General features: G+C 49.4%; 1 protein-coding gene and 2 long non-coding RNA genes across 5 annotated transcripts in view; 1 reads left to right on the top strand and 2 right to left on the bottom strand.

Moving 5' to 3' along the window:
* LOC129829675 (limb region 1 homolog-like protein) overlaps positions 1–21,262 on the top strand; it is a 37,159-nt gene extending 15,897 nt beyond the window's left edge. Inside the window, exons 3-13 of one of the 3 annotated variants that reach the window (XM_055891531.1) lie at positions 11,369–11,402; positions 12,640–12,779; positions 13,537–13,761; positions 13,925–13,993; positions 14,246–14,310; positions 14,409–14,481; positions 14,598–14,684; positions 14,942–15,096; positions 16,588–16,819; positions 17,115–17,276; positions 18,887–21,262. In XM_055891531.1, the coding sequence (XP_055747506.1) occupies positions 11,369–11,402; positions 12,640–12,779; positions 13,537–13,761; positions 13,925–13,993; positions 14,246–14,310; positions 14,409–14,481; positions 14,598–14,684; positions 14,942–15,096; positions 16,588–16,819; positions 17,115–17,276; positions 18,887–18,972 (1,328 nt within the window). In that variant the 3' untranslated portion in view covers positions 18,973–21,262. Of the gene's footprint in view, positions 1–11,368; positions 11,403–11,738; positions 12,780–13,536; positions 13,762–13,924; positions 13,994–14,245; positions 14,311–14,408; positions 14,482–14,597; positions 14,685–14,941; positions 15,097–16,587; positions 16,820–17,114; positions 17,277–18,886 lie in introns of all 3 variants that reach the window. The other 2 variants (XM_055891532.1, XM_055891533.1) reach the window with 2 other exon arrangements.
* On the bottom strand, positions 171–1,412 carry LOC129829676 (uncharacterized). The gene is made up of 5 exons (XR_008755429.1): positions 1,364–1,412; positions 1,130–1,163; positions 933–976; positions 311–408; positions 171–276 (listed from the first exon to the last, which is right to left on the bottom strand). It is a non-coding gene; the product is annotated as an uncharacterized LOC129829676 (long non-coding RNA).
* On the bottom strand, positions 3,744–4,229 carry LOC129829678 (uncharacterized). Its single transcript, XR_008755433.1, has 3 exons — positions 4,181–4,229; positions 3,947–3,980; positions 3,744–3,793 (listed from the first exon to the last, which is right to left on the bottom strand). It is a non-coding gene; the product is annotated as an uncharacterized LOC129829678 (long non-coding RNA).
* Positions 21,263–24,962: the final 3,700 nt, after the last annotated feature.

The raw sequence follows: 24,962 nt of genomic DNA, 5'->3' as shown, positions 1-24,962 counted from the left end.
TCTTCCACGCCTCTACCTCTCTTTACCTCTTCCACGCCTCTACCTCTCTTTACCTCTTCCACGCCTCTACCTCTCTTTACCTCTTCCACGCCTCTACCTCTCTTTACCTCTTCCACGCCTCTACCTCTCTTTACCTCTTCCACGCCTCTACCTCTCTTTACCTCTTCCACGCCTCTACCTCTCTTTACCTCTTCCACGCCTCTACCTCTCTTTACCTCTTCCACGCCTCTACCTCTCTTTACCTCTTCCACGCCTCTACCTCTTCCACGCCTCTACCTCTTCCACGCCTCTACCTCTTCCACGCCTCTACCTCTCTTTACCTCTTCCACGCCTCTACCTCTCTTTACCTCTTCCACGCCTCTACCTCTCTTTACCTCTTCCACGCCTCTACCTCTTCCACGCCTCTACCTCTTCCACGCCTCTTTACCTCTTCCACGCCTCTACCTCTTCCACGCCTCTACCTCTTCCACGCCTCTTCCACGCCTCTACCTCTCTTTACCTCTTCCACGCCTCTACCTCTTCCGCGCCTCTACCGCTTCCGCGCCTCTACCTCTTCCGCGCCTCTACCTCTTCCGCGCCTCTACCTCTTCCGCGCCTCTACCTCTTCCGCGCCTCTACCTCTTCCGCGCCTCTACCTCTTCCGCGCCTCTACCTCTTCCGCGCCTCTACCTCTTCCGCGCCTCTACCTCTTCCGCGCCTCTACCTCTTCCGCGCCTCTACCTCTTTACCTCTTCATCGCCTTTACCTCTTCATCGCCTCTACCCCTCTTTACCTCTTCCACGCCTCTACCCCTCTTTACCTCTTCCACGCCTCTACCCCTCTTTACCTCTTCCACGCCTCTACCCCTCTTTACCTCTTCCACGCCTCTACCTCTCTTTACCTCTTCCACGCCTCTACCTCTCTTTACCTCTTCCACGCCTCTATCTCTTTACCTCTTCCACCCCTCTACCTCTCTTTACCTCTTCCACGCCTCTACCTCTTCCGCGCCTCTACCACTTCCGCGCCTCTACCTCTTCCGCGCCTCTACCTCTTCCGCGCCTCTACCTCTTCCGCGCCTCTACCTCTTCCGCGCCTCTACCTCTTCCGCGCCTCTACCTCTTCCGCGCCTCTACCTCTTCCGCGCCTCTACCTCTTCCGCGCCTCTACCTCTTCCACGCCTCTACCTCTTTACCTCTTCATCGCCTTTACCTCTTTACCTCTTCCACGCCTCTACCCCTCTTTACCTCTTCCACGCCTCTACCCCTCTTTACCTCTTCCACGCCTCTACCTCTCTTTACCTCTTCCACGCCTCTACCTCTCTTTACCTCTTCCACGCCTCTATCTCTTTACCTCTTCCACGCCTCTACCTCTTCCACGCCTCTACCTCTCTTTACCTCTTCCACGCCTCTACCTCTCTTTACCTCTTCCACGCCTCTACCTCTCTTTACCTCTTCCACGCCTCTACCTCTCTTTACCTCTTCCACGCCTCTACCTCTCTTTACCTCTTCCACGCCTCTACCTCTCTTTACCTCTTCCACGCCTCTACCTCTCTTTACCTCTTCCACGCCTCTACCTCTCTTTACCTCTTCCACGCCTCTACCTCTCTTTACCTCTTCCACGCCTCTACCTCTCTTTACCTCTTCCACGCCTCTACCTCTCTTTACCTCTTCCACGCCTCTACCTCTCTTTACCTCTTCCACGCCTCTACCTCTCTTTACCTCTTCCACGCCTCTACCTCTCTTTACCTCTTCCACGCCTCTACCTCTCTTTACCTCTTCCACGCCTCTACCTCTCTTTACCTCTTCCACGCCTCTACCTCTTCCACGCCTCTACCTCTCTTTACCTCTTCCACGCCTCTACCTCTTCCACGCCTCTACCTCTTCCACGCCTCTACCTCTCTTTACCTCTTCCACGCCTCTACCTCTCTTTACCTCTTCCACGCCTCTACCTCTCTTTACCTCTTCCACGCCTCTACCTCTCTTTACCTCTTCCACGCCTCTACCTCTCTTTACCTCTTCCACGCCTCTACCTCTCTTTACCTCTTCCACGCCTCTACCTCTCTTTACCTCTTCCACGCCTCTACCTCTCTTTACCTCTTCCACGCCTCTACCTCTTCCACGCCTCTACCTCTTCCACGCCTCTACCTCTTCCACGCCTCTACCTCTCTTTGCCGCTTCCGCGCCTCTACCGCTTCCGCGCCTCTACCGCTTCCGCGCCTCTACCGCTTCCGCGCCTCTACCGCTTCCGCGCCTCTACCGCTTCCGCGCCTCTACCGCTTCCGCGCCTCTACCGCTTCCGCGCCTCTACCGCTTCCGCGCCTCTACCGCTTCCGCGCCTCTACCGCTTCCGCGCCTCTACCGCTTCCGCGCCTCTACCGCTTCCGCGCCTCTACCGCTTCCGCGCCTCTACCGCTTCCGCGCCTCTACCTCTTCCGCGCCTCTACCTCTTCCGCGCCTCTACCTCTTCCGCGCCTCTACCTCTTTACCTCTTCATCGCCTTTACCTCTTCCACGCCTCTACCCCTCTTTACCTCTTCCACGCCTCTACCCCTCTTTACCTCTTCCACGCCTCTACCCCTCTTTACCTCTTCCACGCCTCTACCCCTCTTTACCTCTTCCACGCCTCTACCCCTCTTTACCTCTTCCACGCCTCTACCCCTCTTTACCTCTTCCACGCCTCTACCCCTCTTTACCTCTTCCACGCCTCTACCCCTCTTTACCTCTTCCACGCCTCTACCCCTCTTTACCTCTTCCACGCCTCTACCCCTCTTTACCTCTTCCACGCCTCTACCCCTCTTTACCTCTTCCACGCCTCTACCCCTCTTTACCTCTTCCACGCCTCTACCCCTCTTTACCTCTTCATCGCCTCTACCTCTCTTTACCTCTTCATCGCCTCTATCTCTCTTTACCTCTTCATCGCCTCTATCTCTCTTTACCTCTTCATCGCCTCTATCTCTCTTTACCTCTTCATCGCCTCTATCTCTCTTTACCTCTTCATCGCCTCTATCTCTCTTTACCTCTTCATCGCCTCTATCTCTCTTTACCTCTTCATCGCCTCTATCTCTCTTTACCTCTTCATCGCCTCTATCTCTCTTTACCTCTTCATCGCCTCTATCTCTCTTTACCTCTTCATCGCCTCTATCTCTCTTTACCTCTTCATCGCCTCTATCTCTCTTTACCTCTTCATCGCCTCTATCTCTCTTTACCTCTTCATCACCTCTATCTCTCTTTACCTCTTCATCACCTCTATCTCTCTTTACCTCTTCATCACCTCTATCTCTCTTTACCTCTTCATCGCCTCTATCTCTTTACCTCTTCATTGCCTTTACCTCTCTTTACCTCTTCCACGCCTCTACCTCTCTTTACCTCTTCCACGCCTCTACCTCTTCCGCGCCTCTACCGCTTCCGCGCCTCTACCTCTTCCGCGCCTCTACCTCTTCCGCGCCTCTACCTCTTCCGCGCCTCTACCTCTTCCGCGCCTCTACCTCTTCCGCGCCTCTACCTCTTCCGCGCCTCTACCTCTTCCGCGCCTCTACCTCTTCCGCGCCTCTACCTCTTCCGCGCCTCTACCTCTTCCGCGCCTCTACCTCTTTACCTCTTCATCGCCTTTACCTCTTCATCGCCTCTACCCCTCTTTACCTCTTCCACGCCTCTACCCCTCTTTACCTCTTCCACGCCTCTACCCCTCTTTACCTCTTCCACGCCTCTACCTCTCTTTACCTCTTCCACGCCTCTACCTCTCTTTACCTCTTCCACGCCTCTATCTCTTTACCTCTTCCACCCCTCTACCTCTCTTTACCTCTTCCACGCCTCTACCTCTTCCGCGCCTCTACCACTTCCGCGCCTCTACCTCTTCCGCGCCTCTACCTCTTCCGCGCCTCTACCTCTTCCGCGCCTCTACCTCTTCCGCGCCTCTACCTCTTCCGCGCCTCTACCTCTTCCGCGCCTCTACCTCTTCCGCGCCTCTACCTCTTCCGCGCCTCTACCTCTTCCACGCCTCTACCTCTTTACCTCTTCATCGCCTTTACCTCTTTACCTCTTCCACGCCTCTACCCCTCTTTACCTCTTCCACGCCTCTACCCCTCTTTACCTCTTCCACGCCTCTACCTCTCTTTACCTCTTCCACGCCTCTACCTCTCTTTACCTCTTCCACGCCTCTATCTCTTTACCTCTTCCACGCCTCTACCTCTTCCACGCCTCTACCTCTCTTTACCTCTTCCACGCCTCTACCTCTCTTTACCTCTTCCACGCCTCTACCTCTCTTTACCTCTTCCACGCCTCTACCTCTCTTTACCTCTTCCACGCCTCTACCTCTCTTTACCTCTTCCACGCCTCTACCTCTCTTTACCTCTTCCACGCCTCTACCTCTCTTTACCTCTTCCACGCCTCTACCTCTCTTTACCTCTTCCACGCCTCTACCTCTCTTTACCTCTTCCACGCCTCTACCTCTCTTTACCTCTTCCACGCCTCTACCTCTCTTTACCTCTTCCACGCCTCTACCTCTCTTTACCTCTTCCACGCCTCTACCTCTCTTTACCTCTTCCACGCCTCTACCTCTCTTTACCTCTTCCACGCCTCTACCTCTCTTTACCTCTTCCACGCCTCTACCTCTCTTTACCTCTTCCACGCCTCTACCTCTCTTTACCTCTTCCACGCCTCTACCTCTCTTTACCTCTTCCACGCCTCTACCTCTTCCACGCCTCTACCTCTCTTTACCTCTTCCACGCCTCTACCTCTTCCACGCCTCTACCTCTTCCACGCCTCTACCTCTCTTTACCTCTTCCACGCCTCTACCTCTCTTTACCTCTTCCACGCCTCTACCTCTCTTTACCTCTTCCACGCCTCTACCTCTCTTTACCTCTTCCACGCCTCTACCTCTCTTTACCTCTTCCACGCCTCTACCTCTCTTTACCTCTTCCACGCCTCTACCTCTCTTTACCTCTTCCACGCCTCTACCTCTCTTTACCTCTTCCACGCCTCTACCTCTTCCACGCCTCTACCTCTTCCACGCCTCTACCTCTTCCACGCCTCTACCTCTCTTTGCCGCTTCCGCGCCTCTACCGCTTCCGCGCCTCTACCGCTTCCGCGCCTCTACCGCTTCCGCGCCTCTACCGCTTCCGCGCCTCTACCGCTTCCGCGCCTCTACCGCTTCCGCGCCTCTACCGCTTCCGCGCCTCTACCGCTTCCGCGCCTCTACCGCTTCCGCGCCTCTACCGCTTCCGCGCCTCTACCGCTTCCGCGCCTCTACCGCTTCCGCGCCTCTACCTCTTCCGCGCCTCTACCTCTTCCGCGCCTCTACCTCTTCCGCGCCTCTACCTCTTCCGCGCCTCTACCTCTTTACCTCTTCATCGCCTTTACCTCTTCCACGCCTCTACCCCTCTTTACCTCTTCCACGCCTCTACCCCTCTTTACCTCTTCCACGCCTCTACCCCTCTTTACCTCTTCCACGCCTCTACCCCTCTTTACCTCTTCCACGCCTCTACCCCTCTTTACCTCTTCCACGCCTCTACCCCTCTTTACCTCTTCCACGCCTCTACCCCTCTTTACCTCTTCCACGCCTCTACCCCTCTTTACCTCTTCCACGCCTCTACCCCTCTTTACCTCTTCCACGCCTCTACCCCTCTTTACCTCTTCCACGCCTCTACCCCTCTTTACCTCTTCCACGCCTCTACCCCTCTTTACCTCTTCCACGCCTCTACCCCTCTTTACCTCTTCATCGCCTCTACCTCTCTTTACCTCTTCATCGCCTCTATCTCTCTTTACCTCTTCATCGCCTCTATCTCTCTTTACCTCTTCATCGCCTCTATCTCTCTTTACCTCTTCATCGCCTCTATCTCTCTTTACCTCTTCATCGCCTCTATCTCTCTTTACCTCTTCATCGCCTCTATCTCTCTTTACCTCTTCATCGCCTCTATCTCTCTTTACCTCTTCATCGCCTCTATCTCTCTTTACCTCTTCATCGCCTCTATCTCTCTTTACCTCTTCATCGCCTCTATCTCTCTTTACCTCTTCATCGCCTCTATCTCTCTTTACCTCTTCATCGCCTCTATCTCTCTTTACCTCTTCATCACCTCTATCTCTCTTTACCTCTTCATCACCTCTATCTCTCTTTACCTCTTCATCACCTCTATCTCTCTTTACCTCTTCATCGCCTCTATCTCTTTACCTCTTCATTGCCTTTACCTCTCTTTACCTCTTCCACGCCTCTACCTCTCTTTACCTCTTCCACGCCTCTACCTCTCTTTACCTCTTCCACGCCTCTACCTCTCTTTACCTCTTCCACGCCTCTACCTCTCTTTACCTCTTCCACGCCTCTACCTCTCTTTACCTCTTCCACGCCTCTACCTCTCTTTACCTCTTCCACGCCTCTACCTCTTCCACGCCTCTACCTCTTCCACGCCTCTACCTCTTCCACGCCTCTACCTCTTCCACGCCTCTACCTCTCTTTACCTCTTCCACGCCTCTACCTCTTCCGCGCCTCTACCTCTTCCGCGCCTCTACCTCTTCCGCGCCTCTACCTCTTCCGCGCCTCTACCTCTTCCGCGCCTCTACCGCTTCCGCGCCTCTACCGCTTCCGCGCCTCTACCGCTTCCGCGCCTCTACCGCTTCCGCGCCTCTACCGCTTCCGCGCCTCTACCGCTTCCGCGCCTCTACAGCTTCCGCGCCTCTACAGCTTCCGCGCCTCTACCGCTTCCGCGCCTCTACCGCTTCCGCGCCTCTACCGCTTCCGCGCCTCTACCGCTTCCGCGCCTCTACCGCTTCCGCGCCTCTACCGCTTCCGCGCCTCTACCGCTTCCGCGCCTCTACCGCTTCCGCGCCTCTACCGCTTCCGCGCCTCTACCGCTTCCGCGCCTCTACCGCTTCCGCGCCTCTACCGCTTCCGCGCCTCTACCGCTTCCGCGCCTCTACCGCTTCCGCGCCTCTACCTCTTCCGCGCCTCTACCTCTTCCGCGCCTCTACTTCTTCCGCGCCTCTACCTCTTCCGCGCCTCTACCTCTTCCGCGCCTCTACCTCTTCCGCGCCTCTACCTCTTCCGCGCCTCTACCTCTTCCGCGCCTCTACCTCTTCCGCGCCTCTACCTCTTCCGCGCCTCTACCTCTTCCGCGCCTCTACCTCTTCCGCGCCTCTACCTCTTCATCGCCTCTACCCCTCTTTACCTCTTCATCGCCTTTACCTCTTCATCGCCTCTACCCCTCTTTACCTCTTCATCGCCTCTACCCCTCTTTACCTCTTCCACGCCTCTACCCCTCTTTACCTCTTCCACGCCTCTACCCCTCTTTACCTCTTCCACGCCTCTATCTCTTTACCTCTTCCACGCCTCTACCTCTTCCACGCCTCTACCTCTCTTTACCTCTTCCACGCCTCTACCTCTCTTTACCTCTTCCACGCCTCTACCTCTCTTTACCTCTTCCACGCCTCTACCTCTCTTTACCTCTTCCACGCCTCTACCTCTCTTTACCTCTTCCACGCCTCTACCTCTCTTTACCTCTTCCACGCCTCTACCTCTCTTTACCTCTTCCACGCCTCTACCTCTCTTTACCTCTTCCACGCCTCTACCTCTCTTTACCTCTTCCACGCCTCTACCTCTCTTTACCTCTTCCACGCCTCTACCTCTCTTTACCTCTTCCACGCCTCTACCTCTCTTTACCTCTTCCACGCCTCTACCTCTCTTTACCTCTTCCACGACCTCTACCTCTCTTTACCTCTTCCACGCCTCTACCTCTCTTTACCTCTTCCACGCCTCTACCTCTCTTTACCTCTTCCACGCCTCTACCTCTCTTTACCTCTTCCACGCCTCTACCTCTTTACCTCTTCCACGCCTCTACCTCTCTTTACCTCTTCCACGCCTCTACCTCTCTTTACCTCTTCCACGCCTCTACCTCTCTTTACCTCTTCCACGCCTCTACCTCTCTTTACCTCTTCCACGCCTCTACCTCTCTTTACCTCTTCCACGCCTCTACCTCTTCCACGCCTCTACCTCTTCCACGCCTCTACCTCTCTTTACCTCTTCCACGCCTCTACCTCTCTTTACCTCTTCCACGCCTCTACCTCTCTTTGCCTCTTCCACGCCTCTACCTCTTCCGCGCCTCTACCGCTTCCGCGCCTCTACCGCTTCCGCGCCTCTACCGCTTCCGCGCCTCTACCGCTTCCGCGCCTCTACCGCTTCCGCGCCTCTACCGCTTCCGCGCCTCTACCGCTTCCGCGCCTCTACCGCTTCCGCGCCTCTACCGCTTCCGCGCCTCTACCTCTTCCGCGCCTCTACCTCTTCCGCGCCTCTACTTCTTCCGCGCCTCTACCTCTTTACCTCTTCATCGCCTTTACCTCTTCATCGCCTCTACCCCTCTTTACCTCTTCCACGCCTCTACCCCTCTTTACCTCTTCCACGCCTCTACCCCTCTTTACCTCTTCCACGCCTCTACCCCTCTTTACCTCTTCCACGCCTCTACCCCTCTTTACCTCTTCCACGCCTCTACCCCTCTTTACCTCTTCCACGCCTCTACCCCTCTTTACCTCTTCCACGCCTCTACCCCTCTTTACCTCTTCCACGCCTCTACCCCTCTTTACCTCTTCCACGCCTCTACCCCTCTTTACCTCTTCCACGCCTCTACCCCTCTTTACCTCTTCCACGCCTCTACCCCTCTTTACCTCTTCCACGCCTCTACCCCTCTTTACCTCTACCCCTCTTTACCTCTTCATCGCCTTTACCTCTTCATCGCCTTTACCTCTTCATCGCCTTTACCTCTTCATCGCCTTTACCTCTTCATCGCCTTTACCTCTTTCTTCGTCTTTACCTCTTCATCGCCTTTACCTCTTCATCGCCTTTACCTCTTCATCGCCTTTACCTCTTCCACGCCTCTACCCCTCTTTACCTCTTCCACGCCTCTACCCCTCTTTACCTCTTCATCGCCTTTACCTCTTCCACGCCTCTACCCCTCTTTACCTCTTCCACGCCTCTACCCCTCTTTACCTCTTCATCGCCTTTACCTCTTCCACGCCTCTACCCCTCTTTACCTCTTCCACGCCTCTACCCCTCTTTACCTCTTCCACGCCTCTACCCCTCTTTACCTCTTCCACGCCTCTACCCCTCTTTACCTCTTCCACGCCTCTACCCCTCTTTACCTCTTCATCGCCTCTACCTCTCTTTACCTCTTCATCGCCTCTATCTCTCTTTACCTCTTCATCGCCTCTATCTCTCTTTACCTCTTCATCGCCTCTATCTCTCTTTACCTCTTCATCGCCTCTATCTCTCTTTACCTCTTCATCGCCTCTATCTCTCTTTACCTCTTCATCGCCTCTATCTCTCTTTACCTCTTCATCGCCTCTATCTCTCTTTACCTCTTCATCGCCTCTATCTCTCTTTACCTCTTCATTGCCTTTACCTCTTCCACGCCTCTACCCCTCTTTACCTCTTCATCACCTCTATCTCTCTTTACCTCTTCATCACCTCTATCTCTCTTTACCTCTTCATCACCTCTATCTCTCTTTACCTCTTCATCACCTCTATCTCTCTTTACCTCTTCATCACCTCTATCTCTCTTTACCTCTTCATTGCCTTTACCTCTTCATCGCCTTTACCTCTCTTTACCTCTTCATCACCTCTATCTCTCTTTACCTCTTCATCACCTCTATCTCTCTTTACCTCTTCATCACCTCTATCTCTCTTTACCTCTTCATCACCTCTATCTCTCTTTACCTCTTCATCACCTCTATCTCTCTTTACCTCTTCATCACCTCTATCTCTCTTTACCTCTTCATCACCTCTATCTCTCTTTACCTCTTCATCACCTCTATCTCTCTTTACCTCTTCATTGCCTTTACCTCTTCCACGCCTCTACCTCTTCATCGCCTTTACCTCTTCCACGCCTCTACCCCTCTTTACCTCTTCCACGCCTCTACCCCTCTTTACCTCTTCCACGCCTCTACCCCTCTTTACCTTTTCATCGCCTCTATCTCTCTTTACCTCTTCATCGCCTCTATCTCTCTTTACCTCTTCATCGCCTCTATCTCTCTTTACCTCTTCATCACCTCTATCTCTCTTTACCTCTTCATCACCTCTATCTCTCTTTACCTCTTCATCACCTCTATCTCTCTTTACCTCTTCATTGCCTTTACCTCTTCCACGCCTCTACCTCTTCATCGCCTTTACCTCTTCCACGCCTCTACCCCTCTTTACCTCTTCCACGCCTCTACCCCTCTTTACCTCTTCCACGCCTCTACCTCTTTACCTCTTCATCGCCTCTATCTCTCTTTACCTCTTCATCGCCTCTATCTCTCTTTACCTCTTCATCGCCTCTATCTCTCTTTACCTCTTCATCGCCTCTATCTCTCTTTACCTCTTCATCGCCTCTATCTCTCTTTACCTCTTCATCGCCTCTATCTCTCTTTACCTCTTCATCGCCTCTATCTCTCTTTACCTCTTCATCGCCTCTATCTCTCTTTACCTCTTCATCGCCTCTATCTCTCTTTACCTCTTCATCGCCTCTATCTCTCTTTACCTCTTCATCGCCTCTATCTCTCTTTACCTCTTCATCGCCTCTATCTCTCTTTACCTCTTCATCGCCTCTATCTCTCTTTACCTCTTCATCGCCTCTATCTCTCTTTACCTCTTCATCGCCTCTATCTCTCTTTACCTCTTCATCGCCTCTATCTCTCTTTACCTCTTCATCGCCTCTATCTCTCTTTACCTCTTCATCGCCTCTATCTCTCTTTACCTCTTCATCGCCTCTATCTCTCTTTACCTCTTCATCGCCTCTATCTCTCTTTACCTCTTCATTGCCTCTACCTCTTCCACACCTCTACCTCTTCCACGCCTCTACCTCTTCCACGCCTCTACCTCTTCCACGCCTCTACCTCTTCCACGCCTCTACCTCTTCCACGCCTCTACCTCTTCCACGCCTCTACCTCTTCCACGCCTCTACCTCTTCCACGCCTCTACCTCTTCCACGCCTCTACCTCTTCCACGCCTCTACCTCTTCCACGCCTCTACCTCTTCCACGCCTCTACCTCTTCCACGCCTCTACCTCTTCCACGCCTCTACCTCTTCCACGCCTCTACCTCTTCCACGCCTCTACCTCTTCCACGCCTCTACCTCTTCCACGCCTCTACCTCTTCCACGCCTCTACCTCTTCCACGCCTCTTCGTCGCCTCTACCTCTTCCACGCCTCTTCGTCGCCTCTACCTCTCTTTACCTCTTCGTCGCCTCTACCTCCAGGCTCCATCAACATTCCTACCATTCCACTTCTTTTATCTGTCTGGTTTGGAGCCGTCTGTTTTCAAGGTTTCCTTAAGTTGCCAAGATGCTCATGTTCCTTTAGTCAGTACTAGGTTGCCTTACTAGCATGTTGGTATAAATGTGAATCATTCACTCGTATGTTTTTTGCCATTTTTCAGATGACATTGAAGATGCGACCGTCAACAAGATTGCGTAAGTAAAGAGCGTAAGGCTGAACGAACTGACTTGGTAGCAGTCTGCAGCACGTTGACTCAGTCACTCACTGTGTCAGTGTGGGCAGAGTGTTTGAGCTAGTATCTGAGTCAATGTGACCAAATGAAATGACACCACCACTTGGCTGTAGTTTTATCAGTCTGCCCGGTGTAACTGTTAATGTCCTTCCTACCCTTTGTCATACCAGTTGGCACTATACTGTCCCCTTCCCTTCTCACAGAGAAGCTACAGGAAACACACACTCCAAAATGCTTTATTGTCCATTTCCATAAAAATTTGTTTCTACACTGTCACAGAAATGCTCTCCCCCTCCAGGCTGTGGCTGTGTACATTCACCTTCTCTGTGGCTGTGTACATCCCCCCTCCAGGCTGTGGCTGTGTACATTCACCCTCTCTGTGGCTGTGTGCATTCCCCCTCCAGGCTGTGGCTGTGTACATTCACCCTCTCTGTGGCTGTGTACATTCCCCCTCCAGGCTGTGGCTGTGTACATTCACCCTCTCTGTAGCTGTGTGCATTCCCCCTCCAGGCTGTGGCTGTGTACATTCACCCTCTCTGTGGCTGTGTACATTCCCCCTCCAGGCTGTGGCTGTGTACATTCACTGTCTCTGTGGCTGTGTACATTCCCCCTCCAGGCTGTGGCTGTGTACATTCACCCTCTCTGTGGCTGTGTACATTCCCCCTCCAGGCTGTGGCTGTGTACATTCACCCTCTCTGTGGCTGTGTGCATTCCCCCTCCAGGCTGTGGCTGTGTACATTCACCCTCTCTGTGGCTGTGTGCATTCCCTCTCCAGGCTGTGGCTGTGTACATTCACCCTGTCTGTGGCTGTGTACATTCCCCCTCCAGGCTGTGGCTGTGTACATTCCCCCTCCAGGCTGTGGCTGTGTACATTCACCGTCTCTTTGGCTGTGTACATTCCCCCTCCAGGCTGTGGCTGTGTACATTCACCCTCTCTGTGGCTGTGTACATTCCCCCTCCAGGCTGTGGCTGTGTACATTCCCCCTCCAGGCTGTGGCTGTGTACATTCACCCTCTCTGTGGCTGTGTACATTCACCGTCTCTGTGGCTGTGTACATTCCCCCTCCAGGCTGTGGCTGTGTACATTCACCCTCTCTGTGGCTGTGTACATTCCCCCTCCAGGCTGTGGCTGTGTACATTCACCCTCTCTGTGGCTGTGTACATTCACCGTCTCTGTGGCTGTGTACATTCCCCCTCCAGGCTGTGGCTGTGTACATTCACCCTCTCTGTGGCTGTGTGCGCGGTGCTGCTCCTCCCCATCTCCATCCTATCCAATGAGGTGCTGCTCACCTTCCCTCACAGCTACTACATGCAGTGGCTCAATGGATCACTCATCCACGGTACTGTACCTTGTCTATACTACAACCAACACAGCATTTCATGTCTACACCATAACGCACACACTCTGTACTTCTATAGCCTTCTGTTTTAAACCATATTTAAATCCTAAGTATCGATAGTCAATGAGCTTGAAACCAATATGAACCGTGTTTGACATTGGAAATCGTTATATAGGACAAAACACACATCACGACAAGAGACAACACTACATAAAGGGAGACCTAAGGCAGTAACACATGACAACACATCATGGTAGCAACATAGTAGCAGCACAAAACATGGTACAAACATTATTGGGCACAGTCAACAGCACAAAGGGCAAGAAGGAGGAGACAACAATACATCACACAAAGCAGCCACAACTGTTGCCTTTGGTTTTATGGCAAATATAGTGTGGTGTTTGGAAAAGGTGAGTCATGTTATCCTTTCACAGTAATTAAACAACAAGCGGAAGTGGGCCCCATATGTTAGCTCTTGGTGTGAATAACAAGGAGCACTGTCAACTCTACCTCACTGAACCCTGTAGCTTATTGCCATAGATCCCTACAGATGTTAGTGGACTGGACTGTATGCCCCCCAAAAGTGTTACCCTGGACAGCCAGGCTGCGCCTCATTGTGGCTGACTGTTGTACTGTTAACAGTCAAATGTAGTTCACCTTTGGACCTGTTCCTAATATCTGCTAATAGATTGTTCTATCTATTTGCTGATGTTTCATAACGTTCTAATCTGTAATGTTTGGACCATATCTCCATCAGGCTTGTGGAACCTGGTGTTCCTCTTCTCCAACCTGTCCCTGGTCTTCCTCATGCCCTTCGCCTACTTCTTCACTGAGTCGGAGGGCTTCGTGGGCTGTAAGAAGGGGGTGATGGCGCGGGTGTATGAGACGGCGGTGGTGCTGCTGCTGCTCACTCTGCTGGTGCTGGGCATGGTGTGGGTGGGTGTTGCCCTGCTGAACAACACAGCCAGGGAGAGCCTCTACGGTCAGTTGATCTTTGACTTTGTTATTCATATAAGCCATTTTGCTACTGTTCGCAATGGCAATTTTGAAGATGGGTATTTGAAGAATTGAATTGGAGTCCTTTATTTTTGAGAACCATATATAAAAAATCCTTTCTCTGGTGACCTTTTGATATCGCATCGCAGACGTGTGGGAGTGCTACCTGCCATACCTCTACTCTGCCATCTCTCTGTTTGGAGTGCTCCTGCTCTTGTGTAAGTAGCTGACTAACTTGTGATCAGTTGGTCATGGTCAGATATTTTTTGTATTATATTTTAGTAATTTAGCAGACACACTTATCCATAGCGACTTACAGGAGCGATTAGGGTTAAGTGCCTTGCTCAAGGGCACATCGATAGATTTGTTTTACTTAGTTGGCTCTGGGATACGAACCAGCGGCCGTTACTGGCCCAACGCTCTTAACCGCTAGACTATCTGCCACCCTACCACTTCCTGTCTCCCTACAGTGTGCACTCCCTTCGGGCTGTCCCGCATGTTCAGTGTCACTGGGAGCCTACTGGTCAAACCAGGGGTGAGTGACAATCCACATACTATACCCCCATACACAGACAATAACAACACTATACCATTGTTATAACTTGATGACATCCATCCCCTGTGTTTCTTCAGCTGTTGGAGAATGTGGAGGTGGAGATGAACTGTGCTGTGTTCGAGGAGGCTTCGCTTTCCAGGAAACTCAACAGTGAGTTGACTACAGTGTGCTAGAGTACACAGACGGGATGCTCACACTACACCATCCTATTATGACTCATCCTAGAGGAGGTGGTGTTTGTGTTGACCTTGCTCTGTTCCTTGTAGGCGGTAGCACGTCATGCAGAATCAGTGTAAACGTGGAGCCTTTGAGGATGCAGTTCCTCAGCGTCCAGGCCAAACGCATCGCCCTCCGTAAGACCAAGATGTGGATATAATAGTCCTGTGTTTTATTACCTTCTGTAGGTATTGCCTGATTTGGGGCTGCAGCATACAGGGATCACTGTGGGGATACTAGGGTTGGATAGTATTCAAGATTATTATTATAAAAGTACAACATTGTTTGATTTCATTCAGACATTATCAAAAGTCCAGGAATAGATACACTATACCGGGAGACAGACCGCATTGTTTACAATGGTTTTCATCTCTCTCTCTCTCTCCCTCCCCAGAGATGCGGAGGAGAGCGTCACCATGGCAGCGGAACCTGTTCTACCCTCTGGCCATGCTGCTGCTCCTAGCTCTAACGGTGGTGTGTGTGTTGATGGTGTGTTTCCACGTTCTGGAGCTCCTCTTCGACGAGACGGCCATGCCCAGAGGAATGGGGGTGAGGACTCTACCAAGGGGAATAAGGGGATGTGTGATCTGGTAGGGGCTTTGTATGGATTATTGGCTTTTATAGCATCAATGCTAGACCACGTGCTGTTAGTCTTCTTGTAGGGCTGGGCGATATGGCCGAAAACTCTTATCTCCATTTAATGTTGTTTTTCTTCATACGTATGAGTGAGTCCTTCAAATTAGTTTTTGACTGCTGTATAAAATCAAGCACACAGCCATGAAACCTCCATAGACAAACAATGGCAGTAGAATGGCCTTACTGAAGAACTTAGTGACTTTCAACGTTGCACTGTCATATGATGCCACCTTTCCAACAAGTCAGTTCGTCAAATTTCTCCCCTGCTAGAGCTGCCCCGGTCAACTGTAAGTGCTGTTATTGTGAAGTGGAAACATCTAGTTGCAACAATGGCTCAGCCGCGAAGTGGTAGGCTACACAAGCGCACAGAACGTACCGGCAAGTGCTGAAGTGCGTAAAAATTCTGTACTCGGTTGCAACACTCACTACCAAGTTCCAAACTGCCTCTGGAAGCAACGTTGGCACAATATCTTAATCGAGAGCTTCATGAAATGGGTTTCCAAGGGTGAGCAGCCGCATACAAACCTAAGATCACCATGCAAAATGCCAAGCATCAGCTGGAGTGGTGTAAAGCTCGCTGCCATTGGACTCTGGAGCAGTGGAAACTCATTCTCTGGATTGATGAATCATGCTTCAACATCTGGCAGTCCGAGGGGTGAATCTGGGTTTGTCGGATGCCAGAAGAACGATAGTGCCAACTGTAATGTTTGGTGGAGGAGGAATAATGTTCTGGGGATGTTTTTCATGGTTCGGGCTAGGCCCCTTAGTTCCAGTGAAGGGAAATCTTAACGCTACAGCATACAAGGACATTCTAGACGATTCTGTGCTTCCAACTTTGTGGCAACAAGGACATTCTAGACGATTCTGTGCTTCCAACTTTGTGGCAACAGAAATGATTTGTTGAGATCGGTGTGGAAGAACTTGACTGGCCTGCGCAGAGCCCTGACCTCAACCCCATCGAACATATTTGGGATGAATTGGAACGCCGACTGCGAGTCAGATCTAATCGCCCAACATCAGTGCCCAACCTCACTAATGCTATTGTGGCTGAATGCTGCAGGGACTTGCTTCCAATGTTCCAACATCTAGTGGAAAAACCTTCCCAGAAGAGTGGAGACTGTTATAGGGAGGACCAATTCCATATTAATGGCCATGGTTTTGGAAAGAGATGTTCAACAAGCAGTTGTCCACATACTTTTGGTAATGTAGTGTATGTTGAATTCTAACTGTATATTGCCACTGTTGCTCCTAAATAGCCTGTTCTATCTTATATGGAGTGACTGAGGACCATTTATATGTTATATTGATTTAAGACTACACAAATTCAAGGAACATGCGGAGAAGGGAGGGTGGGAACATTTTACAACCAATTGGCATTAACCGTGTGTTTCCTCTGCGTGATAGGACCCTCGTCTGGGGACAACTTCCTTCTCCATGTTTGGTTCTCTGGGAGCAGCAGTGCAGGTGGTCCTCATCATGTACCTGATGGTGTCGTCTGTGGTGGGCTTCTACAGCTCTCCTCTCTTCACCTTCCTGCTGCCCCACACTCAGGACACCAACCTCACACAGATCATTGGGAACTGTGTGTCTCTTCTGGTCCTCAGCTCAGCACTGCCAGTCTTCTCTCGTACTCTAGGTAAGGGCTCTCCCCTTTCCCCTGGTTGAGTTTCTATTTTCTTGTCTCCATATGGTTGAACAAAAAGTGACTCTGCCTACTGTTATTAGACAGAGCTTCTGGTTGCATTATCATTTCTGACCAGAAGAGGGCGTGTCTATGCAGTCAATTCACTATGAATGCTGTGTGACCTTGGCCATGTTCAAGTACTGCGCTTCACAAATACACCCTCACCAGTCAGAGGATCTGAACTTTATCCATCCATGATGAGCAGTTACAGAGCGTCAAACATAACCACATTCTATCTGTTCTTCAGGCATCACACGCTTTGACCTGCTGGGAGACTTTGGGAGGTATAACTGGCTGGGGAACTTCCACATCGTGTTCCTGTACAACGTTTTGTTCGCTGGCCTCACCTCTGCTTGCCTCATCAACACTCTCACCTGGACTGTGCAGAGAGAACTCATACGTGCCTTTGGTACTTACATCAATCAATCCAAATGTATTTCTAAAGCCTCTATACACATTAAACAGTGCTTGACAGGAAGATATGTCTATGGGCCTGTGACCTGATTTTTCTATATGTTGGCTCTTTATGTTTCGTTTTTAAAATAATAATGCTTTCATATAACTTTACATCTTTCAATTTAAAGGGATGTTCCACTCCAAATACAACCTTACATGATTTGGCCACTTACCTTGGCTGCAGCTGAATCCCCATATCAGCTATTGAATATATATTTGATTAGTCATATTGTGTTACTTTCATTATGCAGTAGAAGGGCTGTGCTAGCTGCTAATGCTCAGTGTGTTTTCAGAGTGACTGAACTGTGAGCAAGCTAGCAAGGTGTTCCCTTCCCAGCTTTGGGCCTCGCCATGTTTCCCAATGGGCTGCTCTCCTATCCTCAGATACAATGAAATATCAGTTAAAGGCCTATACAATTCTCTCAGGAAAGTGAGAGGGGAGTAGGAGTCCCCTGGGAGTCTGTAGGTCTGGCTGCTGGGCCCACTCCCCAGCCCCTCACACACATACACACTCCCCAGCCCCTCACACACATACACACTCCCCAGCCCCTCATACACATACACACTCCCCAGCCCCTCACACACATACACACTCCCCAGCCCCTCACACACATACACACTCCCCAGCCCCTCACACACATACACACTCCCCAGCCCCTCACACACATACACACTCCCCAGCCCCTCACACACATACACACTCCCCAGCCCCTCACACACATACACACTCCCCAGCCCCTCACACACATACACACTCCCCAGCCGCTCACACACATACACACTCCCCAGCCGCTCACACACATACACACTCCCCAGCCCCTCACACACATACACACTCCCCAGCCCCTCACACACATACACACTCCCCAGCCCCTCACACACATACACACTCCCCAGCCCCTCACACACATACACACTCCCCAGCCCCTCACACACATACACACTCCCCAGCCCCTCACACACATACACACTCCCCAGCCCCTCACACACATACACACTCCCCAGCCCCTCACACACATACACACTCCCCAGCCCCTCACACACATACACACTCCCCAGCCCCTCACACACATACACACTCCCCAGCCCCTCACACACATACACACTCCCCAGCCCCTCACACACATACACACTCCCCAGCCCCTCACACACATACACACTCCCCAGCCCCTCACACACATACACACTCCCCAGCCCCTCACACACATACACACTCCCCAGCCCCTCACACACATACACACTCCCCAGCCCCTCACACACATACACACTCCCCAGCCCAACAAAAACAACAGTTCGGAGTGTAGAGCCATATATATATTACACACACACCCCTTACTCACAACAGATGGCATCTCTCCTTTCCCGCTTCCTCCCCAACTGCTTTTGTTCTGTTTTGTGACTGATGGACTTTCTTAGCACCCAAACTTTCTTGCACACACACTCTATCCCTCTCTTTCCTTTGCTCACCGTCTTTCTCTCTTGCTTGTGATCTCTGTGTGTGTTGGCGGTAAACGTGCCATGTTGTTACACCTTTTTAACCGTATGTGTTTTATGTCTCCGCAGGTCTCCACAAACTGCCTTTGACCGTGTCCCGCACCACCATCCCCCTCAAGCTCCTCCTGGCCAATGGCCTGTCAAAGATCCAGTGACTGACATTCCCTTGACCAATCAACTGTCATCTCTAACACCCGACCGGGACCTAAGCCTCCTGAAGAGCATTCCCATTGGAACAAAAGGCACCTTGTCTTCAGTCCTCCAGCCTATCGGTGTCTGGATCACCAGAATGAAAAGACAGAAGTGGAGGATTAGAAGTGCAGTTTGGCCAATGGTGCAGTAGAGCGCTGCTCACTGACTAATCCCCAATCAATACAAGTTGACCTGGGGAATCAATTTAAATAGTCTCAGACTACAATACTGGGGTTATATTGGAATCATTGTGCACAGTAATCTGAGCCAAAAACTAGATGTTCTGGAACCAATGAAAGATTCTGGAACTGAAAAAGGGCTCTAATCTGTATGAGGGTTCTTGTTGACATTGTGACATCATATAGAGCATCCTGGATGTCCTAATGCCTTGTGAGAAACTCTGTGGGTTTGAGAGGTTGAGCTGGGACTGACTGACTTTACTCTTTGGACACACGTGTCAAAGCTATTTTGGAACATTACGTTGTGACTGACTGACATTTCCTTTTCCTGCTCTGGGGTTCAGCGTTTGAATTGTCTCTCGCTCGCTGCCGCCTCCCCCTCCCCCCTCATGTTAAACCACTATTTTTGGGCCTCACTCATCCTGTGAATCCCACTTCCATGTTTTGTAAGACGTCTGTCTGTAATGGTGTTTGTTAATGAGAGGAGGATGTTTTAAAATTGAGGGTTGAGGGATTACTCACTCTATTCTACATACCTTGACCTTCATATCGTGGAGGAAGAGAACAGGACAGGACAGGGTTGTGTTCATTAGGTTACGTTTGAAAACTTTTTCCAACAGAAAAAAGTTTGCGTTACGGTCTTTTTTCATGTGGTGCCTAATGAACACAACCCATGACTTGTTTTTAAATTATCACTTGGAATAACGGAATGATACATGAAAAGATACCGTAACACATATGATTTTATTTCTTAATGAGGTTGTGTTATTGGTCGTATAATGGCATTGCTGTTTACTTATTCGGGTTTCTAACCCCCTAAAGAGGAGCTTCCTAAATGCAAAGTGACGCTCACTAGTTTTGGGTGTCCTGCCTTGGACCAGTCTTACTGTGAATGTTTTTAACGTTTGTTAATATTAACCTAAGTGCAATACTGGTTACTGTCCACTGCCAATTCCAGATGTTTTTTTTCTGTTCATTTTGTTATTGGAATAGTCTAAATGATCTGTGGCTTTGTTTTTATTTGTGTCATGGTTCTCCTTTGCTGTATCAGCATGTTAAATTGTAGTAGTATTCTTTATTATTAGCTGATAGTCAGAGTTCTGTTCCGTTCATCACCAGCAGGGGGCAGGGTCTCCAAATTCACTCAACTCACCTGGCAGCCTGCTGAACGTTTACCTGAAGTTCTGTTTTCTGGTCAATCATTAAAGTTGACTAATTTCACTAGCCTGGTCCCAGATCTGTTTGTGCCATCTTGCCAACTCCTTTGCCACTCATTGTCATGCTAAACAGCATTAAAATTCCATAAGAATTTTAGGAGAGCAGCCCATTGGCAAGCGAGCAGAAACAGATCTGGCACCCATCAATTCAATATATTCTTTGGGGTGCACAATGTTTGAGTGGGCTGGTTACTTAGGGGTGATAATGTTAAAGTGGGACTCTTTTTATTAGTCAATCAAGGGCATTTTTTACTGTGAGACTGCAGAACCTCTAACCTGGGAACTGATGGACATTTTATTTCCTATTGTTTAAAAACGCTAACGTAATGAGAATGTGACCGTAGGTGTTGAAAGCAATTAAATATATTTTTATGTACTAGGGAGGAAAAAGGACAAATGTATTGCATTTTCCTATACATGGTCTGTCATCTGGATTGGTATGAGTAATAAGACTGTTTACAGTGCAGTTAGATCTAGTATACATCTATAAATCATCGGGTCTCATTGTCCAGCCCATCCCGGTTCCGGGCTGTGTGATTGCGAGTGTCGGCCCATCCTGTGCCAGTGTGTCTGTCTTCTGAGTGTCGTGTGCGTGTCTGTCCTCTGTCCCGCCACCCTTAGTAGCCTTGCTTTAATCAGGCCCAGAACAAAGCTGTTGTATTTTGTCCTGTCTGTCATCAGAGGCCGTCCCTGACGCCGCTACAACCCAAGCCCACACACAAATCAAGAGGAGAGGAGACTCGTTTGCGCTCTCCTTCACCGCCGCCCACCTAATCCTCTTTTCCTCCACCAGTTTTCCTTTCATATTATTCATTTCCTCTTGGAAGGAAGAAAAATAAATCCGGGTTTCTCCTTGATTTTTGTTTGCGTTTCTTTCTTGTTTTCTTTTGTTGGATGTTGGATGTTTGATTTGTCTTTTGTTTTGTGTTGCCTTTTCCTCCGCAAAAAGGGAGTGTCTAAATGTTTGCGGAATGCTACTTCCTGTGAATCAAATTTTATTTGTCACATGCGCCGAATACAACAGGTGTAGTAGACCTTACAGTGATATGCTTACTTACAAGCCCTTAACCAACAATGCAGTTTTATGGAAAAATAAGTGTTATTTAAAAAATAAAAGTAACAAATAATTAAAGAGCAGCAGTAAAATAACAATAGCGAGGCTATATACAGGCGGTACCGGTACAGAGTCAATGTGCGGGGGCACAGGTACATATTACCTCGACTAACATGTAGAGTAACTAAAGTGACTATTCACTATAAACAGAGTAGCAGAAGTGTAAAAGTGGGGGGGCAGTGCAAATAGTCTGGGTAGCCATTTAAATAGTGGTTCAGGAGTCTTATGGCTTGGGTGTAGAAGCTGTTAAGAAGCCTCTTGGACCTAGACTTGGCGATCCGGTACCGCTTGCCGTGTGGTAGCAGAGAGAACAGTCTATGACTAGGGTGGCTGGAGTCTTTGAAAATGTTTAGGGCCTTCCTCTGACATGGCCTGGTATAGAGATCCTGGATGGCAGGAAGCTTGACCCTAGTGATGTCCTAGGCCGTACGCACTACCCTCTGTAGTGCCTTGCGGTTAGAGGCCGGGAAGGTGCCGGTCCAGACATTGACGCAACCAGTCAGGATGCTCTCGATGGTGTAGCTGTAGAACTTTTTGAGGATCTGAGGACCCATACCAAACATACAAATGTACATATCAGAGGTTTGGTTTGCCCTGTGGGCTGTAGGCACACACACACACCGCCTAGACATGGCACTGAATGAATACAGGTGTGTGTGTGTGTGTGTCAGAAACAAGTGCATCTACCTGTTTGAAACTTTCAGAGCAATTTACATTTCAGTGACACCCCCCCACCACTTAACCTAATTATTTTAGTGAATGTGCAAACTGGCCTAGTGAAATTAGTTCTGTTTATCACAATAAGGCTTTTGAGTGCCTGTGTTAATTTCTTAGAATTAATCTTCTTATGAGAGGATTTGATAGTTAACAAGCGTCTTGAGAATGAGGTGGTATTTGTATTACAACAATGTCATAACTTGTCATAACTGACAGGGAAGGAAAACAATAGATCAATGCTCTCTAAGTGATCCTGCAAATAACCCATCACATTCAATAGTGATGCCTTTCAATTTATCCATTTAAAAACTGGAACATTTAGTCTATATTCATTATTAAAGGTCCAATGCAGCTGTTTTTATTTCCATATCAAATCATTTCTGGGTAACAATTAAGAAATCGTAGTTTAATTTGAGGATAAATGTTGACAGCGGTGCCATGCAAGTTGTGAAGAGATTTGATGTGCCGACTCCATGGCACATGGTTTATGAAGAAACTACCCAAATACAGGTGTGCCAAGCTTGTAGCGTCATACCCAAGAAGACTCGAGGCTGTAATCGCTGCCAAAGGTGCTTCAACAAAGTACTGAATAAACGGTCTGAATACTTATGTAAATGTGATATTTCAGTTTTATTTTTAATCAATTTGCAAACATTTCTAAAAAACTATTTTTGCTTTTATGCGCTCCAATGAACATGTCCCCATTCACTATTCCCTGAACTTAAACCTCACCTTTATATATAAATAAACACAGCTAGAACTACATCATGAGGTCTAGGTCCATATCAATTATTTTTCAAATACTATCTTCTGTTTACTGAAACACTGGGGGAAGATGAACCCTGGGAGTTGGTGCTTTTTTTTGGATGAAGGCTACGAGTTAAAGATTGGTGGTTACAACGCTGGTCCTAAAAGTTCACTGCAAGAGAGACGAGTGTGCGCCGGTCATTTTTTATTCTCTTTTTTTGTGGTGTCACAGACAAGAAGTCCAGTAGGGTAACTAACACACGCAAGGCCACCATCTGACTGGTAGTTCAGTGTCCATATCAGAAACGAGGCAGGAGTTGGGAGACAGCCAGCATGTATTGTAACGGGATGAGATAGGTTATCTTTATTGTCAAAACACAAGAATCAAGGGGAAAAAAGACACAGACTAGCTTTCCTGACAGCTGGCCATTTGAAGTGTGTGCCAAAGTGCATTAGGGTTCTATTCTTCCCGCTGTTAGCTGACTGGCAACACACAGAGCTGCTCACAGGAAAAGGCGAGACTTTCTAACTAATCAACTTAGAAAGGCGGTCACACTGTCCGTTTGCCCCGGGGACGGCAGGGCAGGCGGACCCCCACCCTGCCTACACACTCACAGCACACTTGCTTCACACACTGGGTGGACTAGGCTCAGCAGGCAGACTCGCAGGGCAGTTCTCTGATCTCTCTATACACCCATAAAACAGGCATTACACACATGACAATCCAATAGAAATGGACCCATCAGACAGGGCCTCACACAGAAAATGAAGAACTCCAATACCCTTTTCACACTACTGAGCCCAGCTGTACTGTGATGGTCTGGAACCATAGTTGTTGGAACCGTCCTGGAAAGACAATGTGAAAAGAAAATATCAAAGCCAGCCCAGTATTGTTGAAAGTGTTAGAAACGAGTATAAGAACACTTGAAGTGGGAAGCAACACACACACTCTGTTAATATGACGGCCCTCTGACATCAGCCATATCTAAATGATGAAGCAGTGTGGGGTGTTGTCATACATCTGTAAATGGGATATGCATGTTGTGGAGGATATATAAATCTAGTACAGTAGCAGATTCAGTATCAGAGGTACAGTAGTGCTATGGTTGACCTCTGACGCGTTTGTTTCAGACCAGGAAGTTCCACCCTGGTCCACTATTGTCCATTTGACTGACGCATCAACTCCCAACAGGTTATATATATTTTTTAAAGATACTGTGTGTGTGTGATCCCCTATTTGTGAGTACATACTATTATAGGGTGAGTGAAGGGACTGTACTGAAATCTGGACTTAACATGTTGATGTACACATGACGTTATGATACGTAACATGGCTATGTTGCTTTACATATACAGCTAGGACACATACAGCTTCACCGCACAGGCCTCTTTATCAGGGGGATTCAGAGATCTGGAGCCAGAAACCATTCAGCCTCCCTGTACTGTAGCATCTCTCTTGCTCTCTCCAATAGATGCTTTATTGACATGAATGGGTGGTTGCAGCTGTTGCCAAAGCCTATATATGAAGTATTACATAAATGAACAATATGTTTGAGCAACAAAAACAATCATACATTGAAAATAATTACACAAAAAAGAAAAACATTTGAGAAATGAAATCTACGAGGGCTCATGTGTATGACATGTTGAGATCTACTGTCTCTTTCATATTATGACAGACCAGGACATCATCTGTAGCAAGATCTACTGTCTACGTTTTATCCGAACAAAATGCAGATTTTCCCTCAACAGGCAGTTTAAGAAATCCTGCAATTCTTTCTTTAAACTTCACCTGACCCACAGTACTTTCAAAGTCTCTCCTCTCTGACCTTCCATGTTTTTCTATGGCGTCCTGTCTCTAATGCCAGGCTATGGTCACTGAGTCTGTGCATTGTTAATGTCTTCCTTTGTTTTAATTTTTTGATTTTGACAAGATGTGTTAATTTGATATCTCTATTTAGAATTTGGTAACATTGAAG

This window comes from Salvelinus fontinalis, chromosome 31 (genome assembly GCF_029448725.1).
Source record: "Salvelinus fontinalis isolate EN_2023a chromosome 31, ASM2944872v1, whole genome shotgun sequence".
Lineage (NCBI taxonomy): Eukaryota > Metazoa > Chordata > Actinopteri > Salmoniformes > Salmonidae > Salvelinus > Salvelinus fontinalis.
This window is presented reverse-complemented; position numbering and strand designations above follow the sequence as displayed.